At 45.1% G+C, this 20457-nt stretch overlaps 1 protein-coding gene across 5 annotated transcripts in view; it reads left to right on the top strand.

Moving 5' to 3' along the window:
• MTRR (5-methyltetrahydrofolate-homocysteine methyltransferase reductase) overlaps positions 1-20457 on the top strand; it is a 116844-nt gene that overhangs the window by 33888 nt on the left and 62499 nt on the right. For all 5 annotated transcript variants that reach the window (XM_074945059.1, XM_074945060.1, XM_074945061.1 and 2 more), the window contains one exon: positions 19294-19379. In XM_074945059.1, the coding sequence (XP_074801160.1) occupies positions 19294-19379 (86 nt within the window). The remainder of the gene's footprint in view (positions 1-19293; positions 19380-20457) is intronic.

Here is a 20457-nt window from a genome sequence, read left to right as displayed (position 1 = left end):
TGAAAACAGTTAGGTTTTTTTTCCTGCACTGCTCTCCTTGGTAGGCTGTTCCACTGATGCTACATCAGCCTCAACTGACCAGCAGGGCCCTTCTAAGCACATGCCTTGGAGTGGAGCCCTCAACATTGAAGCCCAGAGACTCTTCTTTCAGGGCTCTGCATGAGTGAAGAGAAAAAAAGAGAACTGCCAGTTCCTTTGGTCGTCTCGGTACTGAGCGAAAGGATAGGCAGATATTCTCCAGTTCAGTCTACAATTGCTGGTCTGGACCCATTGTCAGTACTGCCTTGTCTATCTCAAGACAATCTAGTCACTACAGATGCACCACGTTTCAGACTTAACTGCGGGAACCCCCTGGACACCTGGGTGTACCAAGACTTGTATAAATTCCTCCCTGACCCACAGAGTCCACTTCTTTTTGGCCTAGACCTCCTGAGGGTTGTCCTTACTCCAGAGGAGGAGTCTATTGTTGTCCCAGGAGCTGTCTCACCTCCAACCATCTGGCAGGAGTGGCTTGGTACAACAGCACCCCTGCTATTGATGGAGCAGTTCTTGGACTCTGATAAATGAAAGGAGATGTCCACAACAGTATATCCACAGAGCCAGATGAGCCCTGATAGACAGTCAAGGAGGGGTTACGCTTGCCATTCTGTTGTGTATGACCCCCTGGTCTTCCTGCCCCGCGTCATTGGTACCAATTTGCTTGGGGTCCCCCACAACTGATCAATCCCTCTTTCTTGCCTTATTGAGGTCCATGGGATCATTATGGCAGGCATCCGGGCCACTCTCAAGAATTATACCACTCCTCTCCCTCTTGCCAGCTAGTTCTATCAGTGTACAAGAAGGAGATGGAGGAACCGGATGCACAAGTACCAACAGTTCCGACGGTTGTGTCTTCGTCTTCCTTGGATGAGGCAGTCACTTTTTTGCCTTCTCCACTGGATAACCACTGCTGGTACCAAGAGCTGTTAGAAAGAGTTGCCAGTGACATACAGATCCCATTAGAGGAGGTCCAGGACCCTTAACACCAGCTCCTGGACATCTTGCAGCTGCAGGGACCACGTAAGTTGGCCATGCCTTTCAATGAAGCCATACTATAACTGGCTAGAGTAGTATGCCATGCTCCAGCATCCTGGGCCTCTACACTGAAAAGGGCTGAGAAACAGTATTTTGTTCCTGCGAAAGGGGCTGAATTCTTATTCTCTCATTCTGCCCCCCAGCTTGCTGGTGGTTCACGTAGCTGTTTGAAAGGGCTCAGTCACACTCCAAAATGGCAGATAAAGGCTCTAAAGACTGGACCTCTTGTGGGGGAAGGTCTTCTCCAGAGGCCTGCAATTTCATGTCACTAACTTCCAAGTGGCGTTAGCGAAATACAATTTTAATACTTATTCCAGGCTTGCAAACTTCAGAGACAAGCTTCTCACAGAAGGCAGGGCTCAATTTCTGTCTATTTTAGATGAGGGGAAGCTAGTGGCACAAGTAGCCCTCCAGGCTTCAGTGAATGCAGTGGACACAGCTTCCAGAAGTTTGGCTGCTAATCTAGTCATGAGGAAGGATTCCTGGCTGCAATTGTTAGGGTTTCAGAGGGAGGTCCAAAACACCACCCAGGGCCTCCCTTTTGGTTAGCTGAATCTCTTCAAAGAGAAAATGGATGAGTCCCTGCACTCACTAAAAGATTTTAGATTGACTCTGCATTCCCTGGGGATTTATACTCCAGCCCCCAGGAGGAAACACCCAAGGCAATCCTATAGCCTGAGGTCACTCCCTCCTTATGCACCTCATTACCAGTGCACAGCTGAGTCTCTGCGCCTATGCTAAAAGATTCAGAAGCCTCGCTTCTTGGCCCCCTCTACTGCCACAGCCTCTACTCACTCTCAGCCACCAGATAAGAGCCACTTTAGACATATTGGTAGAGACTTGCGTACCTCACTGATGCCAAGCACCCTGCCCCTATCACCTATGGGGGCCATCTTACACCCTTTGCCCACAACTGGAACAAGATCACTATGGGTTCTGGACATTATCCACCAGGGATACTCCATAGAGTTTCTGTCCTTCCCTCCTCACAAACCCCCTTGCTGGTCCCCCCACTTGGTGCTGTGGCGTGTTATTTGTGCTGCAGCATTGTTAGTGCTGCTGGTGTTGCTGTTCTTGGAGCTCTGATGCACTGTCTACTAGTGCAGCTCACACCATGTTAATTCAGCAGACTTCGATGTAATTCATCAGAAAGGCCATAGGCTTGGTTCAATGGCAAAGGTGCTCAGCCAGGATTATTGTTGACAAAGCACGGTATTAGCGTCCCATAAGATCTACAGGTACACTAACATGTATGCCCATGACAATGGTACCAGCTCAGTCAGGACACTAGGATCTTGTCCCTTAGGCTAGGACAAAGCTGCTCCTATGACTTCTCCTTTTGTTATGTTGATACAAACAAGTATTACACTCCAGACACTGTTAGTTATCACCCTTATCTTTACCCAGCTAGTTCAAACAAAACCATCCTCTCCAGTCAGGAATGTGCTTACTTGGTGTTAGCTAGTACCTGTGTGGTGGTGTTTTGCCAAGGCCAGGCCTACTCTGGTTCAAAGCCTTTGGTTCACGCTTTTAGTTATGCCTAGTGCTCCAGCAAGGCCTACACGAGATAATTGTTCAGTGGAAGGATAATCTCTTTTACACCGAGGGGCAATAGAATGTGTTTTGTCTCATTACTATGGGAGAGGGTGGTTCTCCCTGTTGTTTCCTAATTCTCCCCCCCCCCCCCCCCCCGCGCCAAAAAAAAAAAAAAAAGTAGGGAGTGTGGACACCCATCCTGGACCTTTGGCAACTCAACATTTTTATTCCAAAGCCGGAGTTTCAGATGATTATGGTGGCATCTAAAATCCCCTCCCTTCATGAAAAGATGTGATTCGCAGTTTTTGATATGAAGGACACATTTCCATGTGGACATTCACCCATCACACAGGAAGTTCCTGCGTTTTATGGTAAGCCAGGAACACTTCCAGATTCAAATCCTCCCCTTTGGGCTGGCTATGGAGCCCAGAGTATTTACAAAGGTTTTCTCTGGGGTAGCCATTCAGATGAAATGCCAGGGTATTCCCATATCTGGACGACTGGCTCCTGAAAGACCGATCTCGTCAGGAGGTCAGGTTGGCAACAGGGTTTCTCATACAACTTTTAGCAGCCCTAGGCCTTTGCATAAACAAAGAAAAGTCTGTTTTGTTACCCACAAGGTCAATAAACTTTATAGGGGGAAGGTTGACACTCTTTCTGCAAGAGCATTCTTCCCCTCAAAAGGGCTTCATACTATGAACAACCTGATTTCACACATCACCCACAGACCACAAATCACAGTGCATAAGTGCTGCTCTCTGTTAGGCCGTATGGCTGCATGACTCCTTTTGCCAGACTCCACTTTGTAATGCTTGCAAGCTTAGCTCCACTGGATCTATCAACCAAATAATGACCACATCAACTCCAGGATAGTCATTCCCACCCATTATCACCTCCTTAATGTGGTGGTTCAACCCAGAAAAGGTCATGGTGGGAGTTCCCTTCTGAACTCCCACACTTACGGCCACCATTGTGACAGTTCTCCCTTCGAGGGTGAGGTTCTCACCTGGACAATCACACTGCTTAGGGTACCTGGACCCCACGAGAGACCAGCAGAACTGAGAGTGGTCCACTTCGCATGCAAGGCCTTCCTTCCACTTTTATGTTCACTCCATATACAGGTAATGTTGGACAGAATCATTAAGGTAGTCTATATAAACAGACAGGGATGAGCAAGATCTTGTCCCCTCTGCCAGGAAGCCCTCAGACTTTGGAACTGGTGGGTCAGGAACTGCATCACTATATAGTCAAAAAGAAAAGGCGTACTAGTGGCACCTGTGGCACTAGTACTCCATTTCTTTTTGCAAATACAGACTAACACGGCTGCTACTCTGAAACTGTATAGTCAGTGTGTCTTCCCGGTATTCACAACTCCCTGGCAGACAAATTAAGCTGAAGCTTCTTGATAGACCATGAATGGGAGATTCACAACATGGTCCTAAACGAGATATTTACACAGTAGGGTACTCTGCTATGGAACCTCTTTGTATCCCAAACTAAAAGGCAGCTGCTCCTATGTTGCTCCAGGGGAGCTATGGGTTGCGACTCCCAAGGTGATGCTCTGCTGATGTCCTGGACGAAGAGCCTCAGATATGCCTTTCCTCCCATTCCGCCGCTTCCACGGGTCGTAGGGAAGATATGCTGCAACAAAACCGACATCATTCCCCAACACCCCACTGGCCCAAACATTCTGCTCATAGAACTTCTAACAGTGTGTGCCATCCCACCAATTGGAATCTGCCTGTTCCCCTATCTACTAACCCAGGATGGGAGGAAGACCAAGCATCCCAAAGTGGGCTCTCTCCACCTCATGGCCTAGTTTTTGAGTGGGCATCAGAAATAGAATGCTCGTGTTTGGCTCCTATTCAGGTTGTCCTTAACCAGAATAGAAAGGAGTCTACTACAACCTGCAATCGGGCCAAGTAGAGATGCTTTTCAGCCTGGGCACAATTACATCAATGTTCTCCATATACTGTAAGCATCCTGATTGTTTTAGACTATTTCCTGTCCCTGAAAATGTCAGGTCTCTTTCTCAGTTCACTAAGAGTACCGCTAGCAGCGATTTAGTGCCTTTCTCACTCCCGTGGAAGGATGCTCGAGCTTTACTCACCTTAGTACGGTACAATTCATGAAAGGCCTGATCAGGACCTTCTCACAAATGTTTAAACCTACCCCTGAGTGGGACCTTAACCTTGTCCTGTCCAAGATCACTAGTCCTCTTTCAGACCCATGGAGACTTGTACCATGGCCCATCTGTCCATGAAGGTGGCATTCTTAGTAGTTATCATCTCAGCTAGGAGGGTTAGCAAGCTCAGAGCCATGTGGTGGACCTTCCTTATAAAGTGTTTCACAAAGAAAAGGTTTCTTTCTGACTACATCCCAAGTTTCTCCGCTAGACTGTTTCTGAGCTCCACATCAATTAAATGTTACTTACCTGTATTTTCCGCAAAACCCCATGCTTCCTCTGAAGACAAGAGACTTTGCGCTCTTGATATCCAGTGTGTCCTGGCATTCTACCTGCAAAGAATAAGCCTATTAAGAAATCATTGAGACTCTTTATCACCATAGCAAAGAGATTGTGGGGGCAAGCCATATCCTTCTAGGGATTTCTAAATGGGTCTCAAGGTGAATCTTAAGAGTGCTACAAGATAGCAAATATTCATCCCCTTGGGGGTGTCACACCTCATTCCACGTGAGCGCAAGCTGCGTCCATGGCATCCCTTTCAGACGTTCTGCGGCAGGACATCTGTAGAGCGGCCACCTCGAGTTTGATCGACACGGTTGCGATGCACTATACTCTAGTTCATGCCATGGCTGCTGAAGCAGTGGAATCATCAGTATTGCAAGCATCTTTGCTGCCAGCTTCCTCACCAGCCTCCAGTCTGAACACTGCTTGCCAATCACCCATACGTGAAATACACATAGGGACCATCACTTAAGAAATGGAGGCTCCTTACTGTAACTGGAGGTTCTTGATGTGTGGTCCCTATTTGTATTCCACTCCTTCACCTCCATATGCTCTGCTTCAGATCCTGTTGGATTTGTGGTAAGAAGAAGAACTGGAGGGGTATTGACCCACACTGCCTGTTATATTCTTGGTTGGGAAGACTAGGAGAGCTACTGTGCATATGTGGGCCAATGGAAGCTGCTTTGAAGTAGTTCTGGACTTGCGTGCATGGCCTGCATGCATACCCCATGTGTGGAATACAAATAGGGATCATACATCTCAAAGAACTCCAGTTACAGTAAGTAACCTTCACTTTCTGCTAACACTGTTTCGTAATTCCAAAGAAAGAGGTCTTCAGCCAATCCTGGATCCGAGGAGGCTAAACAGAACATTCTGAAGCAAAACCTTTAGATGTACAACTCTAGAATCCATTATCCCCTCCCTCTCCTATCTAGATTGCTTTGCTGTTCTCAATCTCAAAGAAGCTGACTTTCGTATGTTGATAAGACCATCACACAGAAAGGGTCTTTGTTTTTCCGTAATGCAGGACCTTTTCCAATGCAGGGTCCTCCCTTTTGGTCTTTTTACAGTGTACCCTAAGTCTTTACAACCTGACTATCCGTAGTGGCAGCTTTTCTGAGAAGACAGCAGGCTTTTGTTTTTCCATATTTAGATTATTGGCTCTGAAAAGTTGCTTCTAAAGACTAACTGAAGGAATTGCTCAATTCATATGCTCTCTGTTCCAAAGATTGGCATTTTTGATAAAAACAAAGAATTCTCTAATGACATTTTCACACAGTATCCTTTTCTTAGGAGCACTTCTTGACTCCAAAATGGCAAAAGCTCACCTTCTGGAGGAGAAATTCCTGAAGATGAAATCTACCAATCATTCTCTACTTCAGAGTCCATCTTAGAAAGTAAAGTTCTTCCTTTTCCCACCGGTTCTTATGGCATCAGTGACATCAGTCACAGCTTATGCAATACTAAAGATGAGACCTTTTCAACACTGGTTAGCAGACCTGCAAATACAAATGTGAATCTAATAACGTTCCAGAGAAAATCCAGAAAACTTTCTTGTGGTGGATGGACCAAGAAAATGTATGGAGCTGAGTGTTGCTCAGCCCTCTCTTTTTTTCCATGATAATTAAAACAGACATCTCAAAAACAGGCTGGGTGTGCACACCTCAACAATTTTGTAACAAGTCGTCTCTGGAATAAGGAGTAGCGTCACCTTCATCTCATTGCTCTGGAGTTAAGAGCAATTCATTTGATACTCAGCTCATTCTTCCCTCAAATGCAAGGATCTGTGGTTCAAGTGGCCACAGATAATATGACAGCAATATATCATGTAAACAAACAGGGGTGACCCTGCTCATGATAACTTTGCAAGGAAGCAATGAAACTTTGGGATTGGTGTATACTTCATGAGATTTATGCAGTGCCTCTGCATGTGACAGGAAGTCTCCACCAGTTTGTTGATCAACTAAGCAGAGACTCTTCCAGATGTATAAATGGTCATTGAAAGACTCTGTGATCTGGGACATTTTTGTTATTTTGGGCACTCCAAATATAGACGTGCCACAAGATTTATCAAATGTATTGTTTTTGTTCAAGAGCAGGAGTGAACACTTACTCTCTAACAGATGCATTCCTTCTCATTTGGGGTACAGATCTAATGTATATGCTCTCCCACCATTCTCTTCAATGTTGATGGTTGTAAAGATCAGCCAAGATGATACTTGTCACCCCTGCGTGGCCGAGACAGTAGTGGTTCCTTCTTTCAAAGGGAACTACAGATGCTTATAGAAAAGGAGTACTTAGAGACTAACAAATTTATTTGAGCATAAACTTTTGTGAGCTACAGCATGCATGCATGCATCCGATGAAGTGAGCTGTAGCTCACAAAAGCTTATGCTCAAATAAATTTGTTAGAAAAGGAGTACTTGCAGCACCTTAGAGACTTCTTGCAAATACAGACTAATGCGGCTGTTACTCTGAAACAGATGCTTATGTTTGTCACTGGATCTTCTATCACAGCAGCAATGGAAAGTGCATCATCCAGGTCTACTTTCATTGGGTCTGATAATGTGAGCAATAAGATTCTGACAGAATTAGAGATGTAGATGTACATGTTTTACTTAATGCTACAAGACAACAAACAGAAAATGTTATGATTTAAAATGAAAAAGATTTCCACTGTAGGTATCAGATAAGGGTATTGATCCTATGTCAGCTCCTATTCAATCCATGTTAGATTTATTTGCTCTTTTCAAAGAATAAAGGTTTATCTATTAAATCACTTGGGGTATATTTAGCCACAATTGCAGCATTTTGTATAACAATAGATCGATACTCTTGCGTAATATTAAGAGGTTTCTGAAAGAGTTATTAAATCTCTATCCCCCGTGAGAAAGCATACCCCATCATGAAATTCAAACTTAATGTTATCACAGATTGTCTTCACCCTTTGAACTTTTATCATTTTATTCTCTATTTCATCTTTCGATTAAGACTGCGTTTATTATAGCAATAACATCAAACAGGAAAGTTAGTGAACATCATGCCTTAGTGGTCCTCCATTTACAGTTTTTCATAAAGTAGTTTTGTCCCCGCACAGAATTTACCAAAAGTAATTTTTCATTTCCATGTCAATCAATCCATTAGTCTACCAGTGTTTTTCCCCAGACCACATTCAAGTAATGGCAAGTCAGAATTACTCTGTTTGGATGCTAAAAGATACTTAGGACCATGGATTTTAGATTTTTATGCAAACTGTTTCATATGTGGGTAACTATGAAGGAAATAACATCTGTGCATAAGTGGGATCTTAGGTGGGTCAGATAATATATATTGGAAAGTTTTATAAAAATGCCTCACAATCTCCTCCTGCTCTGCTGAGAGCACACTCTGCTAGAGGAATTGCTGCTTCTGTAGCATGTATAAGGCACTCCCCACTAATTGAAATGTGTAAAAGCAGCCATGTGGATTTCAATACATATGTTTACTAAGCAGTGTGTGTTGGCATCAGGTGACCAGTTTGGTAGATTGGTTCTGTAGTCCTTGTTTAATTAGGACTCTTTACCCACTGTCCCTCTTTCGATATATACTGCTGACTAAACTGTCCCAAGAGTGGGGACATGCAGAATACACTCAAGAAATGAAGGTTATTTGTAACCAAAGTTATTTGAGATGAATTATGCATATTCACACTCTCTGCCTTCCTTTTTTTTTTTTCTGCAGAGTTGTAACTACTCACAACTCTACATTGTTACTCAGTATTTTGTTCAGTTCTGGGCACCACATTTCAGGAAAGATGTGGATAAATTGGGGAAAGTCCAAAGGAGAGCAACAAAAATGATTAAAGGTCGAGAAAATATGACCTTTGAGGAAAGATTGAAAAAATTGGGTTAGTTTAGTCTGGAGGAGAGAAGACCGAGGGGGAACATAACAGTTTTCAAGTAGATAAAGATTGTTGCGAGGAGGAGGGAGAAAAATTATTCTTAACCTCTGAGGATAGAACAAGAAGCAGTGGGCTTAAATTGCAGCACAATGGTTTAGGTTGGACTTTAGGAAAAACTTCCTAACTGTCAGGGTAGTTAAACGCTGAAATAAATTGCCTAGGGAGGTTGTGTAATCTCCATCATTGGAGGTTTTTAAGAGGAGGTTAGACCATCACCTGTCAGGGATGGTCTAGATAATACTCAGTCCTACCTTGACTGCAGGGGACTGGACTAGAAGACCTCTCGAGGTACCTTCCAGTTCTATGATGCTGTGATTAGCAGTGGACAGAACTGAGGCGCCACTGCTGCTGCGTGCACACCCCCCCTTATAGTCCCACTGTCGGAATGTGCTCGAACGGTAAGGGGGAGGATGGGGTTGGGGTGGGTGAATGTTCTAATGGGCACTACTAATCGAAGGCTGCCCAGCTCAATAGCATGAGCTGGCACATATCCCAAAGGTGTGAATATGCAGAGTCCATCTTGAAAAACCTCAGTTACAAGTAAGTAACCTTAATTTATTACAATCGGCAAATATAGCACATTGACTAAAGATTAATTTGCCCAGCCTTTGCAGTGTCTTGACTAAATGACAATAGAAACATCTCGTTTATATTTTTTGTTAATTATTAGTTGATAGTAGGTTTGCCAAAGAACAATGTAGGGCCAGATCCTTCATGACCCCTGAACATGTAGGGCCAGATATGCCCTCCCACATCCTTCCTTTGTATGGCCTCCAGCTCCCTTTTTGCTGCACTGGTGGTGCAAGCAAGCTGTAAAGCTGCCTTAATGGGCCTACTGGGATTCAGCTGTGGTGTGGAAATCCCCAGCTGGAGTGACACAGCTCAGCTAAACCCAAGGATTGAGGACTCAAAATGTAGTTCAGTTTCCATATTCTATCCACTATTTACACACCCCAAGAGGTGTGTAGTCCCTTCAAGTCAGATTCAAGGCACATCAGTAGGATGGTGAGGGGAGGCTTGAACGGCAGCTGCTCAGCCTGTCCAGGCTGTGATAAGTAGCTGGAGAAATTCAATCTCTAGGGTTGTTAATGTAGCACCTTTGACAAGCCCTAAATTTGGCACTACCCAGAAAAAAAAATGAAACTGAAATGTAGTTCAGTTCCCATGTTTGTGTGTTGTTTGTCTGTGAAATGCTGTACTTGTAAATTGCTCAGTATAAATAATAATGAAAAGGGAAGATTATGCTTTTGTGATCTATTGCTGTTTAAAACACTTCAGTGAGCAAGTTTCTTACTTGGTTGTTTTTATTTCTTGTATATATGGTATGTGTGTATGAACTATAGAGACTGCTGCTATGGTTGAAGTCAGTTATCAACTTTTCAAAAACTTCTCCTTCTGCAACCCAGTGTCTCCCACAGTTCTGGCTGTCTGAGCTGTTCTCATCTCTCTGTACCTTGCGGAAATGGATTGGTGTTTTGGTGCTGCAGTCTGGCCACTCCCTCTGCTCCCACTTGCAGCTAGATTGTCTGCTTCCACAGCAGCAGACAGAGGCAGTCTCTTTTGCGCCTGCTCTTACTACTTCTATTTTAACTTTTCTGCCCAGTTTTTTTGGGCAGTGGGGAGCAATGTTCTCCCTCCTCAGCATTACATCTCCTCCCTGGATCAGGGGTTTAGCCCTCCCTGAGACTCCATTTCAGCATCTCCCTGCTGTCTTCTCAGACCCTTACAGGAATAGCAGAGCAGCCAAGAAAGCACTGGGTCAAATCGAAGCACTGTTCTATAGGTGAGGCAGCCTTCCTAGGTTCAGCAGATGGTAAGTAGTGCATCCAGCCTTCCAGTCCTAACTCCGTTAGATCCTGCAGCTGCAAGTCAGACAGGCAGGTATAGTCCCCTACCCACTGAGGCAGTCACAACCCCGACTGAGAAAAATGGACCAGGAACCCTAGGGCAGAGCAGGGAGAGGTTCCAAAAGTGAGGAGGACCCTGACCAATTGACTCAGAGGGTAAGTCCCAGAACAAAGAATGGAGGCTTGTGAGGCCATAGGTTTCCCCTCCCACCCCTTCCCCCAAGTTTTAAAGTGCATCCCAAGCACCCTGGGGAAAGTAGCAGGGCTTTCAATTAGTCCTCTCCTTCCCAAGTCGACCAGGAGGATCTTACAACCCCCCCCCCCCCCCCAAGCAGGGGGAATGGGACCCACTGGGGAAGGATACTGAGGCAAACCTTTCAAGAGGGCTCCAGACCGGCTCCAGACCTTAAGGGAGGCAAGCAGCAAAAGGCCTCACCAAAGCTGCAGCAGAGCGTCTGTATTCCCAAAGTGTGCAAAAAAGGTTAAAAAAAAAAAAAATCTAAAAAGGGGAAGAAAAAGCACAAACAATCCAGGATATATGAATTCTCCTTTTCTTCCTTCTCCTCCAATGAGGAGGGTGAGCTGTCCAGCTCTGAAACCTGAGCAGGCTCCTGTGATTTAGCCTCGGAGTAAAATCCTCCCCAAGGCTGCAAGACCCTTTCAGTCCTCTGAGGAAGTGATTAGGGATGAATGGAACAAGCCTGGTAAGGCAAGCGTATTAATAAGAGTGACCTCAGGCACTATAACATTCAAGAACCAAACGACCAATGGTGCGAGACACTGTAAGTTGATGCCAGCGTCCCTTGCCAGGGGTATGGTTATTTCCTCAGAAGGGGAGTTCTACTTAGGGACCCCATGAATGGAAAGATGACCCCTTGAGGCCACTCTCCAAAAGGGCTTTGAAGCCGCCTCTGCCACTTCTGAACACCCCTGGCAGCTACCTGCTTTGAAAGAGTATCTCATTCCTGGCTGGAAAATCTCAAAGGCCTTAAGGACTGAGATCTCCCAGAACATGGCTCCACTTTAAAGAAAGTCTCCCTAGCAACAGCATTTGTAGCTGACGCCTCCTTGGATGCAGCATGGTTCTCAGGCTGAGCCATGGCTTCCAGCTCAGTAGCCAATTGCCACCTCCGGCACCGACCCTAGAAGGTGGGAACTCCGTCAAAATGCTCAGTCAAGTTTACAGGCTCCCTCCTGTTTGGAGAAAAGCTGGATAAGATGGTGGCTATGGCAAAATCCACAGTCTCTCCCTTTGCAACCAGGTGGTCTCAGGAGAGAATCTAGACCAGCCTTCAGAGAGGGTCTCCTTTCACTCCTTGTCAGCACAGAGCTACCAGTGAAGGGACAACAGATTCCCCAAGGGAACAAAGTGGGATCAAGGTCCAGGGCTCCCCCCAAAATCTGACAAAGATTGCATAGGCCTCGGCCCAGAGCTGAAGCTAGGGGGCAGGATTTCTCATTTCCTAGAGGAATGGTTTTCATTGACCACAGACAAGTAGGTCAGGGAAATAATGAGCCAGGGATACTCCCTCAGCTGTGGGCTCAACTACATCCATTCTTTATTCAGTCACCCAGCTTCAACACCCCATAAACAATCTGATCCAGGATGAACTACCTCATCTAATAGACTGTGTTCCCTCAGAAGAAAGATTCTCTGGGTTTTACTCCATCCTCTTCATTGTACAGAAGTGAATGGGAGATATCAAAGCCATTCCTGACCTCAAAAGGCTCAAGTGGATGAAGAAAATTTAGTTTTGAGTGCAGACTCTGGGCTCTACAATGTCATCCCTGCCCTATGGGGACTTCTTGACTTCAGTAGATCTAGTAGTAGGCATCTTGCAGTGTAGAGAGACCATGGGTGTGCACCCTTCAGAGGTATACTCAGTTGATTTTATGGCAGCTGAAGAGGCCCACTCAAGAGAGACAATCTCTGCTGCATCGGTCACATTTAAAGGTGATGTTTTGACCCTTTGGGCTCTGCCTTCTATGAGCTCTTTTCTCCTCTGCTAAGCTGGACTGCTTCCTCTTCTAACTCCGGAGACCTTTGTTAAGCTCTTGTTTCCAAAGGCTGTGGTCTTGAGTGTGATCTTCCCATTTGTTCACATCTATGTCCATTTCTTTGAGGTCTCGCTTGCATGCATCCTTGAAACACCATTTTGGGCGTCATTTGGTTCTTTTTCCAGATGCCAATTCGCCATAGAGGAGGTTCTTTGGGACGCACCCATCATTCATTTGGCACATATGCTCAAGCCAGAGGAGGTGTCTCTGTTTGAGGAGTGTTTGCATGCTTTGTATGCTGGGCCATTTGAGCACCTCAGTGTTGGTGACTCTGTCCCTCCAGGAGATTCCAAAGATTCGATGAAGGTAACACACATGAAAGCTGTTAAGCCTCTTTTCCTGATGAGCGTATAAAGTCCATAAGATTCAGTAGATTTAGCAGAAACATATCTCCATATCCCCATCAGACTCTGCCTTTGCATACTTCTGGGGTTCACCTATGGCAGGAAACATAGTCAATACTGAACACTCCTTTTCACTGTGTCTTTGGCCTCCAGGGTTTTTACAAAGATATTGGGGTTGATAGTAGCCAGACTCAGGTGTCAGGGAACTCATTGTCCCCCTTCCTGGATGACATCCTGATCAAAGCTCCATCGCATTCAGCAGCATACAGGGCCACGTCTCGGATGTTGATTTTCCTCCAGAAGTACAGCTTCATCATTAGTACCAAGAAAAATTCTCTGGTTCCATCCAGAAATTTATTTTCTTGCCCTGGAGCTGTAGGAGACCTACCATAGCATTATGTCTCCAACTGCTAGGTCGCCTAGCGTTTGTGCATAGGGATCACTCCACCAGCACAATCACACATCAGAAGTCTTCAAGGTTGGCACCAAGGTTGGCTAAAGGTTTAGCACCTCTTCCTAGAACACATGAAAGATCAAATACGGGCTCCAAAACAGGTATTCAACTCCTTACATTGGTGGCTAGCCCACAACATTGTCTGCAAAGATATATATCCATCTGCCTTCCAGATCCTTTAGTCCTGGCAACTGATACCAGCCTGGAGGGCTGGGGAGCTCATTTGGAGACCCAGATAGCTCAGGGCTTCTGGAGCTAAAAGGAAAAGGCTCACAACATAAACCTTGGAGAGTTGAGAGCGGTTAAGCTAGCTCTGCAAAGGTTCCAGCCCATCCTAAAGGGCAACCGTGTCCTGGTTCATTCAGGCAATATGACTATGATAGTATATTTAAATAACCAGGGGGACCAACAAGTTCGGCACTACAATGAAAATAATGAGGTGGGCGGAACAGTTCTTCCTTTTCCTCAGAGCAAACCACATCAAAGGAGACCTGAACCAAAGGGCAGACTGGCTCAGCAGGCCCAGGGTCAACAAGCCCTAGTGGGGTCAGAATCAGGAGGTTTTCAGTCTCCTCAATCTCATCATTCAGATGTTTCACCTCTCTTTGACTGACCTGTCCATGAATTGTACAAATGTAAATAGGCCAAAATTCCTCATAAGGGAGGTAGACTCCAGATCTATGGGGACAGATGCCTTATTGCACAGGTGGCTGCAGGGCATACCTTACAAGTTTCCACCCTTTTCACTACTGAAAAATAAAATGAGAACAGACAACAGGTGATACTGATAACTCCTCATTAGCTGAGAAGACCTTGATTCTTAGACCTAATGGGGCTGACACTGGAGTCTGTACTCCAGTTTCCATGGATACCAGGCATCCTCTTGCAAAGTCCTCTTCCTTATCTGGACCCAAAACGGCTACAACAAACAGTCTGGTTATTGCGAGGGAAGCACTAGAAGGTCTTGGTCTGTCCTCAGGAGTCATTAAGATGTTGATTACAGCTAGGAGAGTATCAACATTAAAAGTATCTTGTCCAGATTCAATGACTATTGCCAAAAGCACAATGGAAATTCCAGGAATTCCAACCAGTGTTCCCTCTAATTTTCTCCATCCATGTGCGGAATAAATTTTATGCGCACAGAAGTATGTGCGTATGTGCGCCACCAATAGAAACAAACCTAGATATAATATATATTTTTAAAAAGTTACCATAGGGATAATTACTTCAGTCGGGACAGGCTACGCATTTTAGAACTCACTACTCAAAGAATTAAATTTAAGTGTAAGATAAATGAAAATAATGAAATTCATAGACCAGTCAAAACACTAAAATAACACACTTTGAAAGAATAAAATTACAGAGAATATATCTGTATTGCAAGAAGTACCAAGAAGTAACAACAATAATAATACAAGTATGTTTTGGGAGATGAGTGTGAAAAAGACTGTGTGCGCGACTTGGAGACAGTGCGCGTGCTGGCTGCTGGGGAAGTTTCTGAGAAATGTCATGTGCTGTCTCTTTAAGGCACTCAGTGAAAGGCACCTCCTGCTCTGTCCTGAGCCTTGTTGTCTCCCATCCCCCGCTCTGCAGAGATGGGGTGCATGAGGGAGAGGGAGAGAGAGAGTATGAGTGAGAGACAAAGACTGTCTGAGCTGGCTGCTGGGGAAGTCTCAGAAACCGGGCGCTGTCTGTTTAAGAAAGGCACTCAATCACTCACCCTTCAGACTGCAGCAGCTCTGAGTCATCCTTACCCAGGCTGTCCCTTCTCCCCTGCTCTGCGGAGATGGGGGACAGGGGCAAGGGAGAGGGACACCCTGACGTCAGCGTCCCCCCCCCCCTTGCTCTGTACAGCCAGCAGGAGGGTCCTGGGAGCAGCTGCAAGACAGCAATGTGGCTGCAAAGCAGCGTGGGGGAGGGACACCTGAACACACACTGCTGGATATGCGCACTCTGCTAATCAACTGGGTGGCACTTGAATCTCTCCTGGGCGGCTGCCCAACCACATAGCTTACAGGGAACACAGATTTCAACCATTCTGGACTTGTTCCAAGACGGCATGGACAGAGGCCGTCAGTCCAGTACCATTGCATATCAAATGTCTGCTCTTAGTAGCAGGCTATTTGCAAAATCCTCAGACTCCCTGGCACACAGTCCACAAATAGCCACATTGCTTTGAGCAGTCCAATAAGCCACACCGGCAGTCAGGCAGCTATTCCCAAAATGGCACCTTCCACTCATTTTGAGACTCTGACGTCAGTGTTGGCCTTTTATTTATCTATTAACACTTGTTTCTTAGTAGCTGTCACGTCTGCCAGGCGAGTGTTGAAACTGGCAGCCTTATCTATACAGGAGCTTTACTTTGTGTTACATGAGGATCAGGTGGAGCTAAGGGCACCAGAATTCTGTCTTCCTGAAGCAAATTCCTCCTTCCATACTTTCCAACAAGTTGTGGTTCTTTTATTCTGTCCAAAACACAATATCCAACTGAACAGGTGTGGCACACCTTAGAGATCAGAGGATTGTTGAAAACCTATCTCAGGCGAACAGACTCCACAAGAATATTGGGCTCCCTATTTGTGTCCTTCCACCTGAAATGCCAGGGATTCAGAGCTTTCAAGTTCTCCATTGCTAGGTGGATTAGAATATGTATTCTGGAAGCCTACAGATCTTCAGAGATTCCTGTCCCAGAAGGGATCAAGGCTCACTTCATGAGTTCCTTAGCAACCTCATGGCAGAATGACCAAATGTGTCCACTTCAGAAATTTGAGGAGCAGCTCTGACGGGGTTCCCGGTGTGCAGCCTGGACTGTGGGACCACTGAGCCCTCCCAACCAACCAACCTGGGTGGCCTCTCACACTGTGATGCTGATGTCAAGCTCCAAGCCTCTGATAGGCACTGCACTCACACATTCAGGGACACACCCAACTGAGTTTCATGAATGATTTCCCAGCCACTCATGAACTATCAATAGGGAGGCTTCAGCCAATTCTCCCCAGTCTTGCACCCCAGAACTGTACCGTCTTGCACACTGGTCAGAAGTCTGGCCAGTGTAAGTTTATTACCTAGTTTGCCATTTTCTCAAAGGAAAGTGGATGTGCACCAGCCTTTGTAACCTGAGCTCAGGTTTCCCAAGCACTTTAGACAAACTCACTGGTAAGCATAAAACATTAAAGTAAGTTTATTAACTACAAAAAAAATTAAATGATTATAAGTGGTAGGTATAAAGGTCAGAGAGAGTTACCTCAAGAAAATAGAAAGTAAAGATGCATTCTAAATCCTAAACTTTTAGTCTAAGCAAGAGTTGAATCAAACACCTTTTCTCACCTGGACAGATGGTACAAACAGGCTATAGTTCCTCAACACAAAGGCTGGGAATACCTTCCAACCTGGGACCAAACTTCCCTAGTTCAAATTCTTTGTCTTTCAGACCTTCTTCCAGCTATTGAGATTGTGGGGCGGGGGAGAGGCCCAGTGATTATGTCACCGTCTCTTTTTTTTTATCCCTTCTTCCAGCTACTAGAAAGATCCTTGCAGTTATGTGGAGGTCAGGCAGTTCCCATTGGTCAAGCAGTATTGTGCATGTGCCTTCTCGAGAAGCCTCTGGGATAGTGGATTGTGTGTTGATGAGCCAATAACAACTGTCTGGCTATCGATGACTACTCCTTTGTTGTAACTGAAAGGCTGGTTGTGGGTGTTTCCAACCTCTCAATATATTTTAGTAACACAAATAGTAATACTTCATAACTTCACATACAGTGATAGTACATACTATCCAACAGATTACTATTGTTCAACAGATCAAAACTTACAAAATGGTACCTCGCAAGGCATACTTTGTATAAAACATATAATCAAATCACAGTGGTGAATATGGGGGTTCCAGGGTGCTACTTTGATGTACAGAGTGTCACTTGGTCTACAATTGTAACACCTTCATTAAACACTATAACGTGGACCTTTTATCTTCTGCAGAGACCTCCTTTGGCAGGTAGATGCTGCAGGCAGTGGCCCAGAAATAGACTTTTGAGAGAGCTCACAAAAAGGGGGATACTTCTTTCCTACCAGACTTTTGTTTCATAATCCTCCCTACATCTTTTCACTGCTCGCTACTTCCCAGACATTCAGAATTGTGGGAGACGCTGTGCTGTAGAACAGAAGATTTCTTACTGATAATGTTCATTCTGCTTGCAGCATCTTCCACAGTTCTACCCACCCTGGATGGCTCATGACTTAAGTCAGATACTAAATAGAATCATTACCATATGACTGTCTTCCTTGGTCTAATGTACATAGTTATTTCATTATCTCTGGAATATCTGTTGTTGGTGTTATATAAATTTTATAGCTGGGAAATAGTGGGAGCAGAGGAGGTGTGGCCAGAGCATATGGTGCCAAAACACTGATCCGCCTCCTTGAGCTGCAGGGAGCAGCCCAGGTGTCCAGAATTGTGGAATATGCTGCTAGCAGAAATTACTGTTTAAGAAATTTTCCATTCTGTGTGCTAAAGGCCACAAATCCGTTACAGTTGATACTTTACGCTGTTTGCATCTTGGGGGCAGTACCAGACCCATCAGTCACTGGCAGCAGAAGTTTGCCCCACCCTCTAAAGTTTCCTCAAGATTGTTCTGCCTACAACTGACCAGTGGCTCAGCCAGACCTTGCAGCTACAGGTCTTTTCCGAGGGAAATGCCAAACTTTATTTCAGATGTTTAGACTAATGGGCTCGGTAATGTGTCTGTCTAATTGCCAGCCAGGTCCAAAGGAGGAGATTGTCTCCTCAGCTCTGCTCCTCCTCCTGAGACATTTGCAGCAGATGTTGCTTCAGGAAGCGAACTAGGCTGAGAAGGGGGTCTGTGTGTCTGCCCTATTTCTCCTCCCTAATCCTGCCTTCCCCTCAAGAGAAATCCCATTGAGTTGAGGTTTCAGAGTAACAGCCGTGTAGTGAGCTGTAGCTCACGAAAGCTTATGCCCAAATAAATTGGTTAGCCTCTAAGGTGCCACAAGTACTCCTTTTCTTATTGAGTTGAGGGTAAGACTTCACACTGTATTAGCAGCTGATGAGCAGTCATTCTATGCAGCTTTAGTGTTTTGCAGTGTGGCTGCTCTCACTGTAACTAGGTTAACTTGAGAGGCGTTAACTTGAGCTAATTGCAGTAAAGACATAGCCTTAGACGTCAGTGGGGTGTGGCAAAGTTGCAGCTTCCACAATCCATAGACCTCCCAAACCCTCCCATCATAATGGAGAGCATAGGAGAAAACTTTGGAGAGCCTCTCTCCATGGAGATTTTTCCAACACATTGGAGGTGGCAATAAGGCCTTGAAAATTCAGCAATAAAGCATATAGTAATGTGTGTTTAACAAACCCTATTATTTTATTTCACACCTTTTCAGTAAGCTTGAGTTCTGTGGTAGGTTCTTCACTAGAGAATATTGTCTAGCTATTTAATAAAAAATGCCAATAATTCAGAATATGAAGTTCCGTTTAACTGTGATATTTCTTTAAAGAACAAATGCATTGTGAAATTATTGCTGGCTTTAACTAATTTAATTTCCATTTCTCCACTCCACAGGAGCAGCTCCAGAGTATATACCTAAAGGAAGTACTGTGGAATTTATTCTTACCTGGTGTCTGGAAATAAGAGCAGTTCCCAAAAAGGTTTTTATATCTTGCTTTGCTGTTTTTAAGAAAAGATCTTATAGATTTCAAGCCCAGAAGGGACCATTGTGATAATCCAGTCTGACCATAACACAGGTTATAGAACTATCCCAAAATAATTCTTAGAGCATATCTCTTAGAAGAACATCCAGTCTTGATTTAAAAATTTTTGGTGATGGAGAATCCACCATGAACCTTGATAAATTTTTCCGGTGGTTAATTACCATTACCTGTTAAAAATTGACCTTATTTCCAGTCTAAATTTGTCTACCTCCAAATTCCAGCCATTTGATCATGTTATACCTTTCTTTGCTAGACTGAAGAGCCCATTATCAAACGGGTATGTCTACACTACAAAATTAGGTCGAATTTATAGAAGTCGATTTTTATAGAAACGATTTTATACAGTCGATTGTGTGTGTCCCTACTAAGCGCATTAAGTCAGCAGAGTGCGTCCACAGTAACATGGCTAGCGTCGACTTTCGGAGCATTGCACTGTGGGTAGCTATCCCACAGTTCCCGCAGTCTCTGCCGCCCATTGGAATTCTGGGTTAAGCTCCCAATGTCTGATGGGGCAAAAACGTTGTCGCGGGTGGTTTTAGGTACATGTCAGTCGCCCCTCCCTCCATGAAAGCAATGGCAGACAATCTTTTCGCGCCTTTTTTCCATGTGGGCGCCACACTGCTTTCAGCAGACAGTGCAGTAAGACTGCAAACCATAGTCATCCACCCCTTCCGCTGCAACTCTGCTCTCCTGCAGATGCCATACCACGGCAAGCCTGGAGCCCGCTCAGATCACCATGGCAGTTATGAGCATTGTAAACACCTTGTGCATTATCCTGCACTATGTGCAGAACCAGAACCTGCAAAAGCAGGCGAGGAGGCGATGGCAGCACGGTGATGAGAATGATGAGGACATGGACCCAGACTTCTCTCAAAGTATGGGCCCTGGCAATTTGGACATCCTGGTGGCAATGGGGCAGGCTCAAGCCGTGGAACGCTGATTCTGGGCCCAGGAAACAAGCACAGACTGGTGGGACCACATAGTGTTGCAGGTCTGGGACGATTCCCAGTGGCTG

This window comes from Natator depressus, chromosome 2 (genome assembly GCF_965152275.1).
Source record: "Natator depressus isolate rNatDep1 chromosome 2, rNatDep2.hap1, whole genome shotgun sequence".
NCBI lineage: Eukaryota > Metazoa > Chordata > Testudines > Cheloniidae > Natator > Natator depressus.
The sequence above is the reverse complement of the archived record's forward strand: the minus strand, read 5'-3'. Positions and strand labels throughout refer to the sequence as shown.